The sequence below is a fragment of the Polypterus senegalus genome, chromosome 6 (assembly GCF_016835505.1).
Source record: "Polypterus senegalus isolate Bchr_013 chromosome 6, ASM1683550v1, whole genome shotgun sequence".
NCBI lineage: Eukaryota > Metazoa > Chordata > Cladistia > Polypteriformes > Polypteridae > Polypterus > Polypterus senegalus.
In genome coordinates this window covers 109,510,526-109,533,644 of record NC_053159.1, presented here as the reverse complement: position 1 = coordinate 109,533,644, position 23,119 = coordinate 109,510,526, and the positions used below count along the sequence as shown (strand labels likewise).

Genomic DNA, 23,119 nt, shown 5'->3' with positions numbered 1-23,119 from the left:
TGCCCAAATTAATCCAATAAACTTAATGTCACTGCTGAAATACTACTGTTTCCATAAGGCATGTCATATATTAAAAGGAAGTTGCTACTTTGAAAGCTCAGCTAATGATAAACAAAAATCCAAAGAATTAAGAGGGGTTCCCACACATTTTAATATGACTGTATCTACTGTGTATTAGATGAATCCATACCTAAAGTACATGTACACAGAAGACTGCTAAATATAAATGGTTAATACAAGCACATCTTGCTATATGTATCCAAGTTATTCAATGGAAAAAAGTAATTAAAAATCTTACTGTCCTAAATGCTGATGTTTTGAATGGGATTGGGTGTTTAATTATAAACAATAAATTAATCAAATGCAGAACTGTAGTATGTGAACCATATTAAGAATACAGTATTTATAGCTTGAAGCTAATTGGCTGACAACAAAAGAAATTACATGATAGGGAGATTATAGTAATGAAACCAAAAGCTGCAGGAATCCAGCTATGCACCAAACATGTTTAGTCAGTTGCATATTCTTGCAATATCTGTGCTATTTTTTTTCTTTATGACAATATTAATATAATTAACACTAAAATTATGAAATCCTACGGAAATTCATAACCGTGCTGCTGTAAACGAATTCTCGGTAAAACCATGTTAATTTTAGTATAATGCAAATTAAAGTGTTAATATTTCAAATCAGAGGGAAACTTAATCACAAAACGTAGGTTATTAGTCATAAAAGGTTTTCTATAGGTATTAATTACATATATATTTACAGAACAATGGTGTAAAAACCAAATACTGCAAAGCTGATTAACTGTAGCATAAGACATTTATGAATAGGTAGGTATACATGAGAACACAGGTTTCCACAGCAGAATTGTCAGCCTCCTGTTTTATCAAACAATACACATTAATGTTGGTCACAAAAGAATAAATATAATTTACCTGTGGACTGATATCCAGTGTCTTAAACCAAAAAACTTGATTGTGTAGTTAAGAATTCAGTGCGTTCCCATTATTTAAAAAAAAAACTTTTTAAAATTAGACCATAGTAAACAAACCTTTCCAATTCAGCTATTTTATGTCAAGAAAATTATGACTATTAACTCATAACTACTAGGATTTACAGAACCAAGCAAAAAGTCATCTTATGAGACATGAGTGAAGTCCTTTGGTAGAGAGCTGGAGCTGCACCTGCTAAAACATTGTTAAGTGCAGAGTCCAAATACTTCATGGCATCTTTTATCACCTAAGGTTTCTTAAGCTGTAGTTACATATATTGGACATTAATGGCAATTTAAGTTGCCTCCAATATTGGATTTGGCACTTAATTATAAACTAAAGAACATTCCCAGTCCAGCAAGTGCAATCCCTTCTATAGCTATAAACTATGTATTCAACTTTAAATGGACCACACAATACCCTTCCTTCTGCTACAGTTTTTCTTTCTGCTATAAAGACAGACTCTGGTATCTAATAAACATGAGAATACCAGCTGGTCTCCATACTAACTGAAAGTTAAATGGTTTAAAATATTAGAGTGCCGTTGTCTAAGTGTGTTTAAGTGCATGTCCTGTAAGGAAAGATACAACTTAGTGTTCAAAGCTTCCCTTTATATAGGTGCAATTTTATCCAAGTGTTACTGACAGATCTCAAGAGGTGACAAAGAAAACACTATTCATTCAGTCATGCCTTTCTCATTTTGGATAATGTCTGCATTTTACCCTAGCAGATTAACAGATTACTCTGGATTGCCCTGTAGTACAAATTTCTATTCTGAATGGTAAATTAAATGTGTTTTTGGTGGGAACACCACAGTAAAATAGTAGACCACTTAACCTTGATTTTCAGCCAGATATTTTCTGAAAGCTGTACTATGCAACAGAGGCATCTAATTTTGTTAATGGAGGGGTATAGAGTAGTTTTGGTATTAATTTCCCATCAATGAACCAAGGAAGTGATCAAACAAAATAATTAACCGGTGTCTAATCTATGGAATGGTGTTAATGAAAAGGTACTAAAAACATCTGGGATCATCTGTCTGGCATTGATGTTTGTCTTTAGCATTGTCCAATCAAATGATACTTTACTAACTCTAAATGTTCACCTGTAAAAGAAATGAGTACAGTTTTATACTTGTATATCCCCCCACTTCAAAAACATGTGCACGAAACACTGGTCCACAATTGCTAAGCAAGATTTTTTAAACATACAATATTATTTTGCTACACTCCTAAAAAGCAATCCTGGGGAGAAAAGGTGTCACATAATGGTGACATTTCACTGGTAGCTTTTTGAAATCAATTATATTTTATACTGTTCTGGTTGATCACAATATATATTTATGTTTCCATGGTGCAATGAATTCAAGTAAAACTCCTTCTGTAAATAGACATACTCAACCTGTGTATATCATACCCTTTTGGTATTTTTTGTTTTGCTTAACTATTTTAAAAGTGCCATGGTCCCAAAAAATAGAGGACAGAAAACAGACCAAATGAAATCTGTGTTTAAAATTTGCTTGAAATAGGTTAAATAATCTTTTAAGACAACACATTTCCTTTGATAATGAATAGGAAAGTAGAGTGTGATTACAACAGTAAGCTGCTGGTGTTAAAAAGACTTGCTCATTATTCATCACTGAGAGCTGCCATCTACAAAGAAGCAAAGCTCAGTCCATATGTGAACTGGCAGTCCAGGATCTCTGTTTGTCAACTCCTCCCCAGATTGCTGGGAAATGGGCTGCAGAATAGCATTTCACAGTATAAGATGTCCCCCTTGTGCTATAAGAGGCAAATCTGTTTAAACAAGTTCTGACTTTAGCAGCTTGGTCCTTCCAGGCAACTTTGAGACAGGAGAAATGACTGGACCACTTCTTCTGTTGACTGCATGCTGGTGTTTACATCTTCTAAAGCATCTGCAACAGTAAACTGACGGTCTCGCAGGCGGTTCCAATTTGACAAAACATTGTGGTATTCATAAACCTTTTCATAGTTCCCAACAGAATTATACAGTTTAATGAGGCCTCTGTAGTCATATTCCAAGCCACTGTATCCTTCTCCAAACAACTTCTTACCTATAAAATACAAAAAACATCAGGCATGTATATGATTCAAAAACACATTATTTCAAGGTAGCCGACTAAATTAAAATGTTTGTTACCACACCAAAAAGTAACATTTTCAGTTTTGCTTAACAGCAAATACTAAGCAATATCCCATCAGGTTTCACTCCAACAAAACATCTGGTTAAGAAAGACATTTCTGGTCAATCTCCGATTACAATGCAATAGTAAACTCTATAATGTACTACAATGATAATTTTCAAGTACAGTGGAACCTCGGTTTACGAGTGTTTTGCAAGACGAGCAAAATTTTTTAATAAATTTTGACTTGATAAACGAGCGATGTCTTGCAATATGAGTAGTATGGATACACTTTGTCTGCTGAGCGTCATGTGATCACAACTGAGCTGATGGTTCTTCTCTCCTTATCTCTCTCGCTGGCGCTGCGCTCTCTCTCTCTCTCTCCTTATCTCGCTCGCATCTCTCTTCTCTTGAGGGGGCAATCGTCTCCTATTCTCCGTATACTGTTTACTACAGCATTGTGACTGTGTGTGTGTGCGCGCACGCTGTTATTTATTGTAGCGGGATCTTTATAATGTTGCTTGTATCACCCATCGACGGCAGGCGCTTATAGCATGTCTGCGATCTTTTTGGATACGCTTATACGGCGAACTGCTACACCGCTGGGAGACTGCGATTGCTTTGGGATACTCCTCCGCGTGTCGTCCCGTTGGGTGGAATCCCACATGAGTTTAGAAACTCACTCACACCAGCCATGATTCTTTTAAAGGTTAAGTGCAAGTTAATTTGTTTTATGTATTTTTATTTTATATTTTGTATTAGTCATTTTTATATGAATAGTTTTGGGTTGTGAAACGAAACATCTGAGTTTCCATTATTTCTTATGGGGAAATTCACTTTGATATACGAGTGCTTTGGATTGCAAGCACGTTTCCGGAACGAATTATGCTCGCAAACCGAGGTGCCACTGTATTCTGTATGTGCACTGTACACTTATTTCTGTAAGCATCAGTGAAATTCAATCACTAGTTGGTCTGTTACTGTACTGTGTACTTTGAGGTATTTTAACCTGCTCATGAAATACTACTCTTTTACTTATTTTACTGTGCTAAAGTTTACATTTACAATGCACAATTTCTTTTTGTTTTATTATTATACTGTATCAAAGAGTAAGACAGTATTTCTTGGGCTCTGCCCAAAACAAAAAAAAAGTTTAAATTTAAAAAAAAAAGTGTTACCATGCCCTGGCACTTGAAACTGCTAAACCCTAGACATCCTGAAGCACAACTACTGCTGACTAGTACCACAGTGGGACTTTAGAATTTTTGCCCTCCATAACTTTCTACCTTGTACATTTCCATGCTCGTTACAACACCTGGACAAGATAACAGCTAGAGAACTGAGAACACCCTTAGCTAACAGAGAGACAGCATCCTAAAAGCTACAGCAACATTCACCCTGATATTTGATATGGGTCTCCTGGCAGAACTTTAATTATCTTCGAGTTGTGTCTAAAACTTGACAGGAGTCCACCTGAGGCAAAATGAACTGATTGGACATAGCCTAGAAAGGCACACACCCGTGCATAAAAAGCCCCACAATTCACACTGCAGGTCAGAACAAAAACCAAACCAAAAAATCCAAAAGAGCTCTCTGTAGATCTTCACAATAAAACTGTGGAGAGTCACAGAACAGGGCAGGGGTATAACACAATTTTTTAAGCTATAAGTGCTCCCAGCAGCACAGTGGCCTAAATAATTGTGAAAAAAAAAAAGATGTATGAAACTATGAGGACTCTTAATAAAGCTTACCATGTGGAAAAACTGAGTAACCAGAAAAAAAAGGCCTTGGACAAGGAAGAGATCAAGAGATGGGAGAACCTGTAAGAATTACTACCATTTCATGATCCCTCCAGCAATCATGTATTTTTGGTAGAGTGGCTAATTCCCACTGGGAGTTTGACGAACAGCAATTAAAGAAAACTGAGAGCATGAGGAAGAAGATTATTTGGACTGATGAGACAAAAATTGAACTCTTTGGGCAGAACTCCAAGCACTATGTCTGGCAAAGACCAAGCACTGCGCATCATCTGTATAATGAAACATGTTGGTGCTTCTTAGTGACAGGTACTAGGATATTAGTTAGAACTGAGGGAAGAATAAATGCTGCCAAATACAGAGAGGTCCTTAAAGAAAATCTGCTCCTGACTTTACGCGACTTCAGACTGGGGAGACAGGTCACCTTTCAGCATGATGACCCAAAACATCACTGGAGTGGTTCTGAGACAAGTCTCTGACTGTAATTGAGTGACCCTGCTGAAGCCCAGGCTTCAACAGAATACTGAATCAAGGGTCTGAAAACTAATATAAATGAGAGGTTTCAGTTTTTGATTTTTAACAACCTTTCTGAAAACATGTTTTCACTTTGTAATTAATGAATGCAAATTTATAGGCAAAACCAGCAAATTTGTGAATTTAAAATGAAATCTACCACACAACCAAGTATGCAGAAAGCGAAGTAGTCTGAATACTTTCTGAATCCACTCTATGTGCTATTTTTCCTTCTTGTATGAACTGTGTATGGTCTGAATAACATGGAATGCTGCCTTTCAGGAACCAATTGCTTCTTTTTGAAAACATATACAGTAATTGGAAGTATTTATAGCACACCCATGTGATTTCAGCATACATGACTCCACAGAATACAAGATTAAATACCGCTTGTTGTTCACTGATCTCTCTTAAATGGAATGTTAAATGAATAAATTAAAAAAAAGATATATTGCATAGTATTTTTTCAGCTATACAAAAAGAAACTTGTTTTTTGTGTGAAGGACAGTTGTATACTAAAGTTCAACAAACAACAGTAGGCTTTCAGTCGCCACCTACAATGTGGTGTTTTGTACTGTACACAGACAATAAGCAAAAAGTAGTGAACAATGAAGTCTAGCAGTTAAAAAAAATAGTGACAACAGCATATCAGGGTCTGTGTGTCCTCTAAGCGTGTTGTGCAGCAGTTTTGAATTGCATTGCTCCCTTGCCCATCTACACAGAAGTTTGGAAGTGCCGCACAGCTGTTTTCACATCTTTCATCAGTAACACAAAATTCACCAAAATATTTATGCTGAAGTGAGTACAGCAATCATTTGTGAAGCAGGATTAGGTGAAAGGTTTAAAGGGAGAGGGGGGCTACATAAGTGTTGGCATTAAATCTATTAGGTTCAATAATTCTAAGGAACAGTGGGACCATGGAGGAAATAAGGTAGAGAATATGAGCAGGTTGGAAAAAGTGGAGAAAGTGTAATGAAAAACTGTGTGAAAATGATAGATTTAAATATCAAAGGAAAAATGCACATGATTTTAATTAAATAGGCAATGTTGTACAATGCAGAAACTTAAGAGAACAACTACATGTATGACTGAAAAGGATGGGCAGGGTTAAGAAATTGTATCAAATAGAAAACAAGTACAACAGGGTGGGTTATAAAGTTGGAAGGGGATATAGCAGAAGATGATGAAGATAAGACTCCGCTGGGCTGAACGCTTGTGAAGGCAGAAGAAAACAGTGTACTAAATTATGGATAAGTAGTTGCCAGGAAGAAAGGAGAGGGATACCAAAAACCAGATGGAAAGATGTGGTTGTGAAAGATAAGCAGGAGACAGCGTGCAAGGAGAAGCTGGCCTAAATTAGAAAGCAATGGAAAAGAGAGATGCACTTTCACTGGAACCACCCTGAATAAGAGATAGAAGAAGATGAAAATTTGTACTTAAATGTAGTGGTGATGATTTCACATAATATGGTAACATTATCTTTCACATGCACAAATTAAAAGTTTTGCTCCATTCAATATAGTATTAGTGCAAAGAGTCCTCTTTGTGACTTGTATATTGCTATGGTTCAAACCACAGTATAAAAATTTTAATAAGCACGTCTTATCACACAGAGAAGGTATATTACTACTATTAAAGAAATTTAAGACAGCCTACTATACTTCTTTAAAGACAAACTCCTACCCTAACATGTACACTCACCTATTGCTATTGATCTCAGATATAGTTTCTCTGCATCTTCATATTGGTTCATATCGTAATTGTACAATGATGCAAGGTGTCCAACAGAAAGTGCTACCTCATAATCTTCCTGGCCCAAAAGTTGCTCTTTTATTTTGATTGCTTTGATATGCATTTCTTCAGCTTCCTGTTGAGAAACAGTTAGCACAACACTTAACACGGTAGCTAAAACATATTCAAGAAAACTAATTTATTTACACACCCCTCACCCCACAAAAAGGTATAAAGACATTATAGCTTTGAACATGTGTTGGTTTTTGTTTGTTTTGTGTTAACTATACAAGTAGCATCGCTTCTAAAGTATTTATTTGGTGCGGACTCCACAAGTGCAAAATAATAACTTAAACAGAGTTTTAAAACAAAAACAATCTTCGTCCGAGCGGCACAGTGGCGCAGTGGTAGCGCTGCTGCCTCGCAGTTAGGAGACCTGGGTTAGTTTCCCGGGTCCTCCCTGCGTGGAGTTTGCATGTTCCCCCGTGTCTGCGTGGGTTTCCTCCGGGTGCTCCGGTTTCCTCCCACAGTCCAAAGACATGCCAGTTAGGTGGATTGGCGATTCTAAATTGGCCCTAGTGTGTGCTTGGTGTGTGGGTGTTTATGTGTGTCCTGCGGTGGGCTGGCACCCTGCCCAGGATTGGTTCCTGCCTTGTGCCCTGTGTTGGCTGGGATTGGCTCCAGCAGATCCCCGTGACCCTGTGTTCGGATTCAGCGGGTTGGAGAATGGATGGATGGATGGACAATCTTCATCCATGCTAGAGCTTTCACATTATTTACAAAACTAACTGTGTGCATAATGAAATGCCTGAAAAAACATATGGCATAGACCTTCACCTTCACTGGGTATGCGTACATTGGTGGCAAACTTAATGAAAGGACCATGTAGTGAAAAACTGAAGCCCCGAGAAAATCAGATTGTGCTGTGCTTTGGAAAGAATCAGCACATGGGAATGAAATGGCTTAATGAGCAGGATCAAATCAAGGAAGGGCCACAAAATGGCTCAGCATTTACAAAAACCTCTGCCTTCAACTATACAAAACAAAACACTGTGCCTAAAGTTTCAGACGTTTACAACTCTGGAGAGCTTTTTTCAATAGTATAAAATTTTTTTTCATAGTATAAAATGCCTGCATTTTTAAATGAAAACATTAATGTGGACAGGGCATAATTTAGTCAACCAATTTAGTGTTTAAAATTTCATTAATCAAAGCAAAACTTCGTAATCATTGTTTTCCAATTGTTCAGTCCTATCTCTCATGCACATACGGTCACGTACTAAAATGCTTTCATCAAGTTTTCAAATAATATCAAGGAGAAAATAATTGCTCTCATTTTAATACACATCACTCAGTAGATTTGCATGCTTTTATTTACACATGAAAGAATTTTCTTAATCTGAAATTTGTAAACTATGCTATTCCACTATTAAAATATATTTAACTTTATTTATAAAAAGAAAATGTGGTCGGAAACTAAAAATCTCTCACCTTGAATTTCCTCATAGACTGATAGAGCCTGCCAAGATTACCATAGTGTTTTGCTGTCTGGACATTAAATTCTCCAAAAGCCTTTTTGGCTAGTTGCAGAGAAGACAGGTGTAAGTCATGTGCTTCTTGAAGTAGCCTCTGTTCAGTTTCTTTGTTGTGGCAGTCTATTGCTATTTCTTCAAGAATAAGAGCTTAAGTAATAAATGTTAAAGAAAAAAGTCAGCATGTTTATGGATATTGTTTTAGACAATCTCCAAATACATATTTCTTTAACACTTAATATAATGATAATGGTTAGGCAAAAAAATCTCAGAGAAGGGAATTAATTATTATGGACAACTTTGTTCATGCTATTTCAAATGTATTCATTTAAAGGGAACATGATCTGGGTAGAAGTACTATATGTCAGAGGAGGACTGACATTTGTGTTACTCTTGAAAAGGAACACACCAACTACATGCTCTAAGTCAATTAAAGTTCCTTTAGACCACCCACACCTTTGACCCGTTTAGATGAGGCCAGCAGCAGATGATCCTCTGGTAGAATGTGAGTAATGATGTCTATGGCACGTTCAGCATGAAATCTAGAGAAAAGAAAGACAAATTAAATCTTTTACTGGTCTTCCATGGCATAAACAGTGCTGTTTACTAGTTTCTAATTTAAGATGTTTTGCTTGCAAAAGCAAAGTAAATTCTTGGCTAAAACTTAAAAATTTCAATAAAAACTAGGGTAAAGTATAAACTTCTCAGAGGAAAAAAAAATATTTTTCATTATAAACAAGATTAACTACACTAACATGCACAAGCAGCCTATTACCAGACATTGAGTAGTACAAAGAAGCACAGTGAAGGCTCACAATGCATTGTCAAATTTGCCAGAGCTGTACTGGTGAACATATGACGAGTAAGCCAGGTCTTCATGGGCTGTTGCTACATGAATATTTTTTCCTCCAAACACTGACTGTCGAATATCCAATGCAGTCTGAAAAGAGGGAGAAATCACATAACTAGCAACAAATGTAATAGTTTTCACAGAAGTAAAGATATCAATTGATAAATTATCTTAACACTGACCTGATAAATTGCAACAGACTGACATATATTGTCCACATTTAACAAGTAAAACCCATAATCAAGGAGTGTATCCGAGTATTTTGGGTGTTTATTTCCAAAATGTTCTCTGGAAAATAAAATGCAAAAAACAATATGCCAGTGAAAGAGGAGAAATATGTCCTGGAAAGGTATGATTCAATAAGTACAGTAACTCACCTTGCTAAATAGACTGCATGTTTAATTAATTGTTCTGCTTTTCTAAATTCACGTTTGACTACACATGCCTGAAAAAGAAGAACAAAACATTCTTACTGCATTTGAAGCCATGATTTTATTTATAATTTTACTGTACGAATCAGTTTCTACTTAACAGTGAGTGCTGAGTCAATTGCTAGATTAAAGAAAGCTTACTAAAAATAGATTTTATATACCAGCGAATAGTTCTCCTAAGTGTATAGTGGTATAACGTGTGGGTCCAACATTAGAGCACTGTTGAGGATTTTGTAGGAAATCTAAAAATAGTACCAAAAACTTCCTCCAGCTCATAATGACCTAGTGCAGACAATTTCAAGATGTACAATGTAACAAGGATCAAAACCATGATTTTTACATTTTTTAAACCGTAAAGCTCTTGAGCATTGCCAAATTAAAGGAAAGGCTCTGTATTTTTTTTTCAAATCAAGTTTTTTTTAATAACTTCATAATCCTGGTAATATTTGTTTGCCACATGAAATTGTATTCAAAAGTGAAGTATATTTTATAAATGTATATATATTTATAAATAAAAAATAAATAGCACCTCTTGAGTTTTATAATAAAACTTATAGATACTGTGGTCTCATCATAAAAAAGCCATTGCACCCCAGTGGCACTTCAAAAAGAACTCGCTTAGGAGCGATCATTAGCTAAATCATCAACCGCTTTAATAAACATTTGAGAACTCTACACCTAAAAGAATACAGACAGTATTAAGAATTTGCATAAGCAATGGCCACGGAGATAAGCAAACCTATTCTCAGTCAGCTTTCAATAACAGCAACACTTAACTTTGAGCATTACAGTATAAGTAGCAAGACAGACATAGATATTACCACTAATATAATGGAAGAGATAACTAACCCTTTGAGACCGAAGATCCAACAATCCATCTAGGCATACCCTGGAATTTTTGTAATAATATATCACTCTATCATAAACTACCTTATATGCTCAGATTCAGCATAAATTCAGTCATTTCCACTCATGCAAGTTATGAACTGTACTATGCAATATAAAATATAAAAACAGCGAGAGAGAAAAAAACTGACATTTTTAGCATTTTTATTGGAAAAGCAACCAAAATATACTCAATAAAACAAACTAAAACCAGTTTAACTCCGAATTAAAAAGATAAAATGGCAGTCCATTAAAAATTAAAAGCATTGCTGAATAAAATCAAAAACGTCATTTCATTATAAATAAAAAGCACTGCTCCTCTTAATCTCATGTATTATCTTTAGTACTATCACTGCCAAATGTCCTCTTATCAATTATAAGAAACCAAAATTTTATGCACAGACACAGCATACCACCACCAAGAACTCACTTTCAAAAATCAGTTTTTTAATACAGTTTGAAAATGACACTGAATGTACAGCGCTCAGATTGGTTCTAGAAAATTGCAAATGATCCCCTGGTTGAGTGCACTGTTAGCAGTATAGCTTCTGGCTGGATGAGGAGGGTTAATAAGCTAACCTCTAACTAGTCAAACTTTTGCTGCATGTCCTACAATTGGCAAAGTTTGACATCAGTCTACAAACATGGGTGTGATGCAATCTGATGAACAGGAAGTAAAATGGAATATATGTAAACATGGAGATTTCAGGGGAAAGCAAACAACAAATGGAGAGGTGATTTATCTCTTTAGTAAGCTACAGTTCTCTGCTTTTACATGTCAAATTAATGTCTTGATTTCTGAAACTGATCTTAAATGACACATAAAACAATACACACAAAAAAACAGATACTAAGCAAATATGTCAAAAAAAATTATCATACAGTACATAAAACTTGTTTAAATGTAAAATTTGTTAACTCAAAATGCTAAATGGTAAAATATTTTTCTTAGATATAAACATCTTTAGATATTTAGTGCAACAGGAGTCTTAACAGTGATACAACATGACTTTTATTAACTGGTCAGTGTAGCACAAATGCCCATCTTAGGCTATGCATTTACAGCAAGCACTTATGGTCAATAGTGTCATTCCATGTTCCTCCAATTCTATGCTCACACACTGACATAAAACAACATCTGTCTGTGTCTATATATATATATATATATATATATATATATATATATATATATATATATATATATATATATATATACACACACACATATTATATATATATATATATATATATATATATATATATATATATATATATATATAGACACAAAAACAACAAACACAAAAAAAAAAAAAAACACAGATGCAAGGTCTAGAATGTCCGAGAACAAAGACAACAAAAAACACAGAGGTAAGGGCTAGAATGTCTGATGAATAAAAGCAACAAGAGGGACAGAAGGGCTAGCATATCTGGTGAAAAGAGGTTTCTAAATGCATAACGTGATTGAAACAGACGGACTTACCATTGTACCCATTTTACTTAACAGGCATTTTGCTGAGGTAGTGTTAAATATTTAAATAAAAAAAATATATCACTCATCACTAAACAGGCAGTGTGGCACATTGGTCAAGGTTATGGACGTCAAACCCTGAGGCTGTGGGTTCAAATCCCACTACTGACACTGTGAGACCCTGAGCAAGTCACTTCACCTGCCTGTGTTCCAATTGGAAAACCAAAAGAAATGTAACTCTCAGACATAAAACAATTCATAAGACATTAGGTTCAAAAAGTCAGAATGACAATCTAGATGTATCTAATTGTAAAGACTATCATTTAAGTCATCTCCGTCATCTACCCATTAGACTCTGTCTTCTGTGAAAGGTATTTCCTTTTAATTTTCATAAGCTCTAAATACAGCCAAAACCTCAACTGAAAACAATTATGTAAACACTTGCCACCAAGTCTGTCAGCTCAGAGAATGTCAAGGTAATTGAATAGATTAATCAACAACTAAAATAAAAGTTAACTACAGAGATAAACTGAATGTTTGTGTTATTCTTTGCTTTACCTTTGATGCTTGTCTTAAAACATCCACTACCACCTTCACTGGTAAACCAACTGTGATCTCCTTCATTGCTTCGATGCACCATTTATAAGCCTTCAACAAGGGGGAAAAAAGTTTTCAGCATAAATTATAGTTTTCAGTTTAAGAAAATGTAAAAAAAAAAACTCCTGTTCAAAGGTATTCTTTAGTGGCATCATATAGCTATTAAAAGATTTATGCCACTAAGGTATAACTCACAGCCTAACTATTAAGGGCCATCATTCCTTCACAGAAAAAGGGTATACCGTAAAACTATTATAGTACATGCATTTGGTTGTTCAGCTTACTTTTGAAGTAATAAACAATGTATTGTAATGAAACCCTACTGAGCATTTTTAGTGTTTCAATATTAAGATACCAAGCTTCTCCAAAAAATGCATCTGTTTACACTGAGCTCAACATAGCACAAGATCACACAACTTGCTTTGCTTTTTAAAAATCTCCTATTCCTTAGAAGCACAGGTAAAAATACAACAATCAATTGCTCACTTTTAAAGAATCCCCTTACAAAACCACCAGTTTAGGAAGCAAAATATTCAAGCAGAATTACTACTGAGTTCTAGTAATGAATTAATTTTATTTTTATATCTTTAACTCATTATTTACTACTGCTTCACTTAGTGTTAGTTTGCAAAGACATAATCTCCCAGAAAGGCACTTGGCCATAACAAAACGTATAATATTACACCCAGATAATGCTCATTTCCTCAAAAAGTGTACACTAATGTAGCCTGAATATGTTTAGGAAATGCCCTACATGGCGAAGATTGTTTGTTACAGATCTACATAAACATCTACTTCCCACAAATCAATCCACCCATTTATTTACAATATTAGTTTTTTTTTTTCATTCGTTAAAATAAAATGATAATAATACCTGCCTGCTCTGCTAACATGCTACAATAACTTGCAGCAGGGAAGTGATCAGTTTTTGGAAGATGGGCCAGATTACAAAAGCAATTCTAAGGTTCATTTTAAAAATCTACTTATTTACATTAATGTAATTGTTTGGAATGATGCCCATTGAATTTTCTAGTTATTTTCAGGAATACTTCCCTCTAAAGCCATTGTCACATTATGCAACTTCTAGTCATTAGGTATGTCGGACTTGCCAACTGCAGGTGCTAATCTCATCACTTGTCTATGTTAATTTACAGGACCGAAAATCAATGGGCACGTCACAAATAACCATCCAGCACACTTGTGCTCACCCCTTTTTTGACAGCTAATAATATGCTACCTGACGGAGCATGTGCTGTACGAATGCTTATAAGGTACGGCGAGTTCAGTCACAAATGTGGCCCTTTTCTTAATTTTTCCATTCTCTCATGGTACATAAAACTTGTGAGGTGTAAAACATCCGAGTTCCTTATTCCTCATAACTGCATTATATGTATGCATAGCATTTCCAGATGAGCATGCATTGATTGTCCACTCTCATGCACACAAAACATGCCTAAAGGCTGCCTGCCTAAGACTAAAAATAAAATCAAACCTTTCTGATTTTGTCAATATGAGAAGTGGATTAGTTGGTCAGAGTCACTGGGCACTCAGACTCTCTAAATTTATATAAATAAAGTCTATGACTGAAAATCACTGGAAAGGTCTTCCAATGTGACATTGCCTTAAGGCTAGCTACCAACTGGAAAGTGTTCCATTGTGTGATAAGTGTAAGCATGTGTGTGTGTGTGCGCGAGTGTGATCTGTGGCAGAATGGCATCTTGACCAGGCTTGGATGCTGTGGCAGTTGCCAGTTGCTTTGACTGTTTTGAATGAGGTAGGTACAGCCTAACATTATGCCATATCAAAACAACTTTAAGAATAAAAATCTGGTTTAAGTATTAACACAGTGAATTGATCTAAAGTTTAAACAAGCAAAACATCATAAAAGGACATACCTCATCATAGTGGCTTTTAGCAAACAGCAATGCACAAAGTTCTCCATAAAGGGCAGCCTTATTTGCTTGGTGTCCATGCTTTGCAAGTTTTTCCATGTAGGACTGTGCAAGCTTAAATGTTTCTTCACCTAAATGATACTTACAGTTGCCATTACGTACATGAAGTAACCTATGGGGACAGGATGAATTGAACATTACTTTGTCACATTTATTATTCAAGCATGCAAAGTGCCAATTCTTTACACTTTTTAAAGTCTATTGTAAACACCATGTCAAAATGTAACTATAAATAACTTTTAAAGATATGTTATGCTTGCAGAAATTCTAATTCTAGTCTATAAAAAAAACGAACCACAGGTGGTGTGGTATGATGTGTACAGAAGTCAATATTTTCTCCCTTGGACACCAATATATCAGTGAAATATTCCAAGCAACTAAAATATATGGAAATCATGAAAAATATTTTGTGTATCAAGTAGTACTTTTTAGGACAGCAGTTCCTAGTAAAAAAAAAAAAGAAACAGACAGTGACCTGTTGATTCCTATCCTCAAACCAAGGCATATGAAATGCCATGGAAGAAGCAACACCTGTTTTAAGTTAGCACCTGCTACTATTAAAATCTGCCCCTATGCCATTTTCATAGTTATTACAAAACTGGCAATGACAAAGTAGCAGCTTCTGAAATGGAAAGAAAAATCATAATGTATCGAGAGAATCATCTGCACATCCCCTTAAAACTGCTGTTTCAATCACATTTTGAGAAGGGCCTTAATTTGAATTACTGTCCCACTGATTTGGCTTAATTAAGCCCCAATTTTCAGTCCAACACCCATACTCTCCTCCCAATGCCAATTGTGTTGGATATATGCATTAGGGCTGAACAATTAATTTTGAAACAATGTGATCAGCAAATAGTAAAGGCTACGATTTAGGGTATACATTAGGCAGAGTGTCTGACCAAAAGGGCTTTTAGCTTGTATGTTGCTATTTGATTGTAATTCGAATTTATTAAAATAAAAAAAAAGGTCTTATTCGAAGGCAAATGCTGACAGTTGATTGTAAAAGAACAATTGTTTAATTTTACCCACACTAGTTCTGGTAGTGTGCTACTCCAGATGCACCATGCAAAGCTGTGGTATTTTGTAAATTTGTTTTTGCACTTCCATGATCAACTTTTTTGTAATTTTGAACAGTTAGCTTGTTTTCTTCATTAGTAATATACTTACAGCTGGACCCCTAAATAGTGCTGGGCTGTATGACCAAAATTCTATATCATGGTATTTTTCAAAATTATACCGGTTTCACAGTATTCTTTTCCGTGCAGTAGACTGGTTAAGAATAACCTATTCTATTGTACAAAAAAACATTTTAATGTGCACACAAGTATGAATACAGGTTTGCATGGCCCCATAAAGTGATAGTTTTCAAGGGGATGGCACTAATGAAGAGAAGGAAACACATTGCATGACAGCTGCAGTCAAAATATAGAACCTTTTTATGGAACAAATTTTGTAAACAACTTAAACTATAATTTTGACAACATATTTTCAACCATCCAAAGAGGCATTCAGACTTAGTAAAATATCCAGAGGTGATTGTCAAAAGTTGTATTGCACTGAAACTATCTTAGAAAAGGAATAGTCAATATTTTTTGTAAACCAACTACACTTTCTGTTAATGTTAACAATCTCTGTCCACTGACACGTTAAAGTGACTTTTTAAACAACGTTACCATCATTAAACTGCATAATATTTAAACTAATAAATAATAAAATAAATATAAAATAAATAATAGTGAAACTTCCAGTAATAATACTATTACTTCAAGGCTTCAAGCCAAGGTACATTACACAGTATTCGCCAAATAAAAACGAAATAAAATAAAACAAGTGCAACTTGGTGATGACATCTTTACCAACTGATCCATCATATTGCAAACCACATTAATATGCACCTTGCTTCAAGCTAAGCTATATACATAAACAATAAAACTGCAACTTGCATTTATAATGCTATTTGTGATACAGCAGGTCTGTGGCTTCAAAAAAAATATCGCCAGTTTTTAAATCCAGTTATCTGTGTCGGTTTCCGTGGGCGTGATTGCATGACCGCGGGGAGTTGACGAGGTAATTGGGGCAAGTCGCACCTGCACGTGCCAGTGTATCATTTTGAATTGCTTCATCAGCTTCCTAAGGCGTGTGATTAAGGCGCTACGTCCACGGAGACATATATTTATGGGCCGGCAGAAGACAGAACAGAAGGAGCTTAATGGAGGGGAAAAGGCAGTCATGGTAGATGAACCAGACACCAGGAAGGAGAAGGCAGCTCGAGCTGGGGCTCTGTGAGGGAGCGCACAGGCTGAGGTGCTCTAGGGGCTGGTTCGCCCCACTGACTAAACGTGTAGAGTGGGGTGAGCGAGATGTAAGGCAATAATAATAATATTAATTCATTTTATTTATAATGCACTTTACATAAGTAGTAAATCTCAAAGTGTTACATAAAAATATTTAATAAAGACAAAAGTTAAAAACAGATAAAACGACAATAAATATTGGCATTCTTGTTAATATGCTTTCCAAAATAAAAAAAGTCTTTAGCTGTTTTTTAAAACAGCCCACAATCTGCTGTGTTCTTAAGTTCTCTGGTAGGGCATCCCAGATAAGTGGAGCAGTGACTGCAAAGGCCTCCCAAATGGATCTGAGCAGCGACTGAGTGTGCGCTGGACGTAGCCCCATTTCGTAATTACATAACTATCTGCCTGATATTTCAACAGAAGTTCCTCATTTAGGCAACAGAATTCAGGTACCAAATGGTATGAGCAAAGTCACTAAAGAGAGTCATACTGAATAATATAAATAAGCCAAGTTCGATCACTGTAGATGATCTGGGCATGGAAAATGATAACCAAGTTGTACTGAGGGAGCTCTATTTCTGTACTTAGCTGTGTGTGGGTGTGTACGGTGCAGCTGCTGCTATACATCACTTTTGCTATATACATAAATGCTATCTGGCTTGGTGATGCACTGTTCTGATATCTAGTGTGTTATTAATATAGTCTGTAGCATTCAATTAATATTCTAAAGCCTGCAATGTGTTTATGGACTGGTTTTATTACTATTTTGAGGGCATCGGTTTAATGCTGTTCTTTGGTTAACTCGGTTGAGTGGTGTGTGTGCAGCAGACAAGCTCAAATCAATAGAGCAGATCTCTTGTTCAAAGTGGCACTAACCTCTCGTTACAAATCATCTCTTCAGACTAGCGCTTGATTAATTATCCTGTAAGCATCTCCGCTGTTCATTTTTTTTTAAATCAGTTCTTTGTAAAAAGGTGCAATAGGATTCACTATATTTAAAATTAGAAATTCACACTGACTAGTGATCACCAACAGAAATGCAAAGGCTTTTCTTAAGATTTGGTCTGGGTGACATTTCTGCCATGAGTTTTAGTGATGTAAAAGTATAATTTTGCATCTGAATATACTGGAGGAGAAAAAGTAGACCGATTATATGACCCTGACTCAATACCATTAGGATCACACATTTCTGAATGCACCCAAAGGTGCAGAATGGCTTTTTTTCTGAATGCTGTGATATTAAACTGTATACTGAAATTGGCCACTATGTAGTGGCCACCTCCAAAATAATAAAACAAGTCCTCTTTCGATATGCCTGCTGTACTTTGTTCATTATTCACACACTGTCACGGTCTTACTAACTGACTGGCCATTCTTGATTCGTCAGGACAGGGAGCCAAAAAAGCATCCATTAAAAGATGCCTAAATCCTTACAAGGTACAAGAACTGGGGTGAGGGATAAGATTGTGCTTTCGCACCAAACGATGTATGTGGTTTAAATGTAAGCATCTAGCTATCAATATTAGACTGGAAACAAGATGTTGGTGTTAGTGCTTCCTTTTTATAGGGTGCTTGGGATTGTGATTACTCTTGCAACTGCAGAGTACTGCTGCCATTTTTTTTAAGTTGGTGTTTGTTTTTGCGGTCTTTACCATTATAGTAAAGTATAAAAAATCATGTACAAACTGTCAGTGCCACATGGGTTGGACGAGCATCCAGACCAGAGGAGGGGATGGTTCCTTGCCTGGACGAGAGGCTCCAGGCAGGCAGATAGGGATCCCAGCCAGGAGAGAGGAATGAGCCAGACCCAGAAGAGATGGACAGACAGCCCATGAGAGATAAAAGATGCCACAGGGGATACGTTATTACCCCAGGACATGAGATGGTAGCAGCCCTCTGTAGTATCGACACTCATTTGGGAACCAGCAGGGAAAGCTGGGAGATGTAATATGGCAACACAGCCCTGCTCATCTATCGTGGGTGCCACAAAGGGCTGCTGTAGGGAGATGCGCTCCTCAATTTATGAGACTTCCATGTAACCCACAAGTGCTTCCATTGGCACAGGAAGTACTCCTGGGTTCTAAATAAAATTGACCAGGCTCCTTTATCCAGGCAAGTCAGAGCTGGGAAGCAGGAAGAAACACAACACTTGACTGGAGTTTGCCATCAGAGAGTCTCTTTAGTGCTTGGGGAAATACAGTCAACATGTCTGAAACCAGCAAAGGTTAACATGCTAGTGAGAATCTTTAAGGACCACAATGAGTGTTGAGAAGATGATGCCAGGAAAGCAAATATTTTATAAGGCGTCTGTCATTTGGAGTAATTTTAACATTTTAGTTATTATTTACTATATCCTACAGTGATAGCCTATGTGAGAAAGGTTCAATAGATAAATGCTGGTTATCTACAAATAAAAGTTTTGCTTGAATGTGCAATATTTAGATATTTTGTGTAACAGGTTTAATTTCTATTATATTTAGTGATCACTTTTTTGATAATTATTCTGTGGTTTGTTAATGTCCAAGCTAAATTTTGGATAATAAATAATGTTCTATTGATTACAGATTGTGTAATATTTAGATGTTGTTCCTAAGCCATAAATCATAGCTTTGGTGATAATTGTGCTTTTGTTTGATTGTTCTATTTCAATTAAAATATGTAATAAATATGTCTTCCTTGAATTAGAAAATAAAGCAGTTCATATATTGATATCTCGTGGTAATTAGGTGTGTGCAATGTGTATTGTCTGGGATAATATCTTAATTGTTGTTTTATCGATATGCATGCTGAAGCTATCACGTATGTCACTCATTTAGCAAAAAACAATCAAAAACACACCTTGAGAGTCCACGTCTTCAATGTCTCATGTAACCTAAAAGGATAGACTACTGCGCGTGCAAAACACGAGCACATAGGCGTCCATGATCAGCAGATGTATGTTGCCCCGTTAAGTGTCAGGCAAAAAAAACAGTTTGAAAAAATTACATAATTTGTTCAAACAGACTATTATTTTCGTAAGAAGCATATGCCTATCGGCTGGGGGAACGTGATTTCAAAGCACTTTTTTTCTTTCATTATTTAAACACTCACTCACATCCCCACCACCAAACTGATGTATACATCTTATCCAACCACAGTTGGGTGAATAAGAAAAAAAAGAAAAAAGTCTTTTGGCAGCTATTTAAAAAAAACACAGGAATTCAGGGAAGGCAAGTCTCTGCACACTGCCATTGAAACAGAGATCAAGGGCTACTTGATGATACCTGAGGTGGACTGTGATGTAAATCCACTTGAGTAGTGGAAAACACAAGAAGTGCATTTCCCCAAAATGGAGAAACTTGCAAAAATGTATCTGTGCAATCCTGCCTCAAACAGCCCCTCTGAGGGGGCTTTCAGCAAGAGAGAAAATGTAACATGTGACTGTGCTGCTCTGAAGCCAGAAACTGTGGAGATGCTGATGTTTAATTTATATTTAACTTAATTTATTATTACCCTTGTCTTATTTTATTATTTATTTTAACTGTGTGTTGCTTTTGTTTTGCACAATCTAGAGAGTGAACCAGCTTTTCATTTCACTGTATGCTGTACCTGTGTAACTGTGTGTGTGTGTGATGAATAAAACTCTTGAATCTTGTTTCAGTCAAACAACTTCACATTTCCTCAGTAGAATTTTACAATTTTATTTTTCTGATGTCTTTGTGCAATATTGGACAGACCTTGAAGTTAGTAATCTGTTTAAAAATGTTACAGGTTTGTTTTTTGTTTTTTTTATCTTTGTGCAATATATGACAGAAGTTGTTTATAAATTCTACAGTTTTTTTTCTCAGTGTAGTATTTGGCAGAACTTTGGATTTTTACACAAAGGTACAGTATGTTAAGATTTTGTTCTTGCTTGTATGCTGCACAATTCACCTTATAGCAGAGCAGTTTATGTTTATGTTTATCCAGACTGTAATGTTTATACCCTGTAGTTCATTTATGATTAATATCTTATTCCCCCCCTCCTCGGGACCGTCACCTTATCGTGGTGGAGGGGTTTGCGTGTCCCAATGATCCTAGGAGCTATGTTGCCCGGGGCTTTATGCCCCTGGTAGGGTCACCCAAGGCAAACTGGCCCTAGGTGAGGGATGAGACAAAGAGCGGTTCAACAAACCTCCAATGAAGAGCTAGGGAAGGAGCCTGAGCTAGTACGCGAGGTCGAGAGGTTCCAGGTAGATATAGTCGGACTCACCTCGACGCACAGCTTGGACTCTGGAACCAATCTCCTTGAGAGGGGCTGGACTCTCTACCACTCTGGAGTTGCCCCCGGTGAGAGGTGCCGAGCAGGTGTGGGCATACTTATTGCCCCCCGACTTGGAGCCTGTGCATTGGGGTTTACCCCGGTGGACGAGAGGGTGGCTTCCCTCCGCCTTCAGGTGGGGGGAAGGGTCCTGACTGTTGTTTGTGCGTATGCGCCGAACAGCAGTTTGGAGTATCCACCCTTTTGGAGTCTCTGGAGGGGTGCTAGAGGGCATACCTTCTGGGATTCCCTCGTTTTGCTGGGAGACTTCAATGCTCACGTGGGCAATGACAGTGAGACCTGGAAGGGCGTGATTGGGAGGAATGGCCCCCGATCTGAACCCGAGCGGTGTTTTGTTATTGGACTTCTGTGCTCGCCACGGATTGTCCATACGAACACCATGTTCAAGCATAAGGGTGTTCATATGTGCACTTGGCACCAGGACACCCTAGGCCTCAGTTCGATGATCGACTTTGTGGTCGTGTCGTCGGACTTGCGGCCATATGTCTTGGACACTCGGGTCAAGAGAGGGTCGGAGCTGATCACCACCTGGTGGCGAGTTGGCTTTGATGGTGGGGGAAGATGCCGGTCAGGACCTGGTAGGCCCAAACGTGTTGTGAGGGTCTGCTGGGAACGGCTGGCAGAGTCCCCTGTCAGAAGTAGCTTCAACCCCCACCTCGGCAGAACTTCAACCACGCCCCGAGGGAGGTGGGGACATGAGTCGAATGGGCCATGTTCCGTGCCTCTATTGTTGAGGAGCAGTGGCTGTAAGGTGGGTGGTGCCTGTTGTGGCGGCAATCCCGAACCCGTTGGTGGACACCGGTGAGGGATGCCGCAAGCTGAAGAAGGAGTCCTATAGGACTTTTGTCCTGTGGGTCTCTGGAGGCAGCTGATAGGTACCGGCAGGCCAAGCGAATCGGCTTGGTTGTTGCTGAGGCAAAACTTCGGGCATGGGAGGAGTTTGAGAGGCCATGGAGAATGACTTTCGGACGGCTTCGAGGAGATTCTGGTCCACCGTCCGGCGTCTCAGGAGGGGGAAGCAGTGCAGTGTCAACACCGTATATGGTGGGGATGGTGCGCTGCTGACCTCACTCGGGCGCTGGGTCGGTGGGGGAGTACTTCAAGACCTCCTCAATCCCACTAACATGCCTTCAATGAGGAAGCAGAGCCTGGGGACTCTGAGGTGGGCTCTCCCATCTCTGGGACTGAAGTCACCGAGGTGGTCAAAAACTCCTTGGTGGCAGGGCCCGGGGTGGATGAGATACGCCCGGAGTTCCTCAAGGCTCTGGATGTTGTAGGACTGTCTTGGATATCGGGGACAGTGCCTCTGGATTGGCAGACTGGGGTGGTGGTCCCCCTCTTTAAAAAGGGGGACCGGAGGGTGTGTTCCAACTATAGAGGGATCACACTCCTCAGCCTCCCTGGAAAAGTCTATTTGGGGGTTCTGGAGAGGAGGGTCCATCGGATAGTCGAACCTCAGATTCAGGAGGAACAGTGTGGTTTTCGTCCTGGTTGCGGAACAGTGGACCAGCTCTACACCCTTAGCAGAATCCTGGAGGGTGCATGGGAGTTTGCCCAACCAGTCTACATGTGTTTTGTGGACTTGGAAAAGGGTTCGACCGTGTCCCTCGGGAATCCTGTGGGGGGTGCTCCGGGAGTATGGGGTACCGGACCCCCTGATAAGAG

General features: G+C 37.7%; 1 protein-coding gene across 1 annotated transcript in view; it reads right to left on the bottom strand.

Annotated features, from left to right (window-relative positions):
* Window positions 1–313: 313 nt before the first annotated feature.
* appbp2 (amyloid beta precursor protein (cytoplasmic tail) binding protein 2) overlaps window positions 314–23,119 on the bottom strand; it is a 41,178-nt gene continuing 18,372 nt past the window's right edge. The window contains exons 5-13 of the mRNA XM_039756741.1: window positions 14,801–14,969; window positions 12,867–12,956; window positions 9,902–9,969; window positions 9,707–9,812; window positions 9,490–9,614; window positions 9,131–9,216; window positions 8,634–8,824; window positions 7,113–7,278; window positions 314–3,072 (exon numbers count right to left, since the gene is read on the bottom strand). Of these exons, the coding sequence (XP_039612675.1) occupies window positions 2,816–3,072; window positions 7,113–7,278; window positions 8,634–8,824; window positions 9,131–9,216; window positions 9,490–9,614; window positions 9,707–9,812; window positions 9,902–9,969; window positions 12,867–12,956; window positions 14,801–14,969 (1,258 nt within the window). The 3' untranslated portion in view covers window positions 314–2,815. The remainder of the gene's footprint in view (window positions 3,073–7,112; window positions 7,279–8,633; window positions 8,825–9,130; window positions 9,217–9,489; window positions 9,615–9,706; window positions 9,813–9,901; window positions 9,970–12,866; window positions 12,957–14,800; window positions 14,970–23,119) is intronic.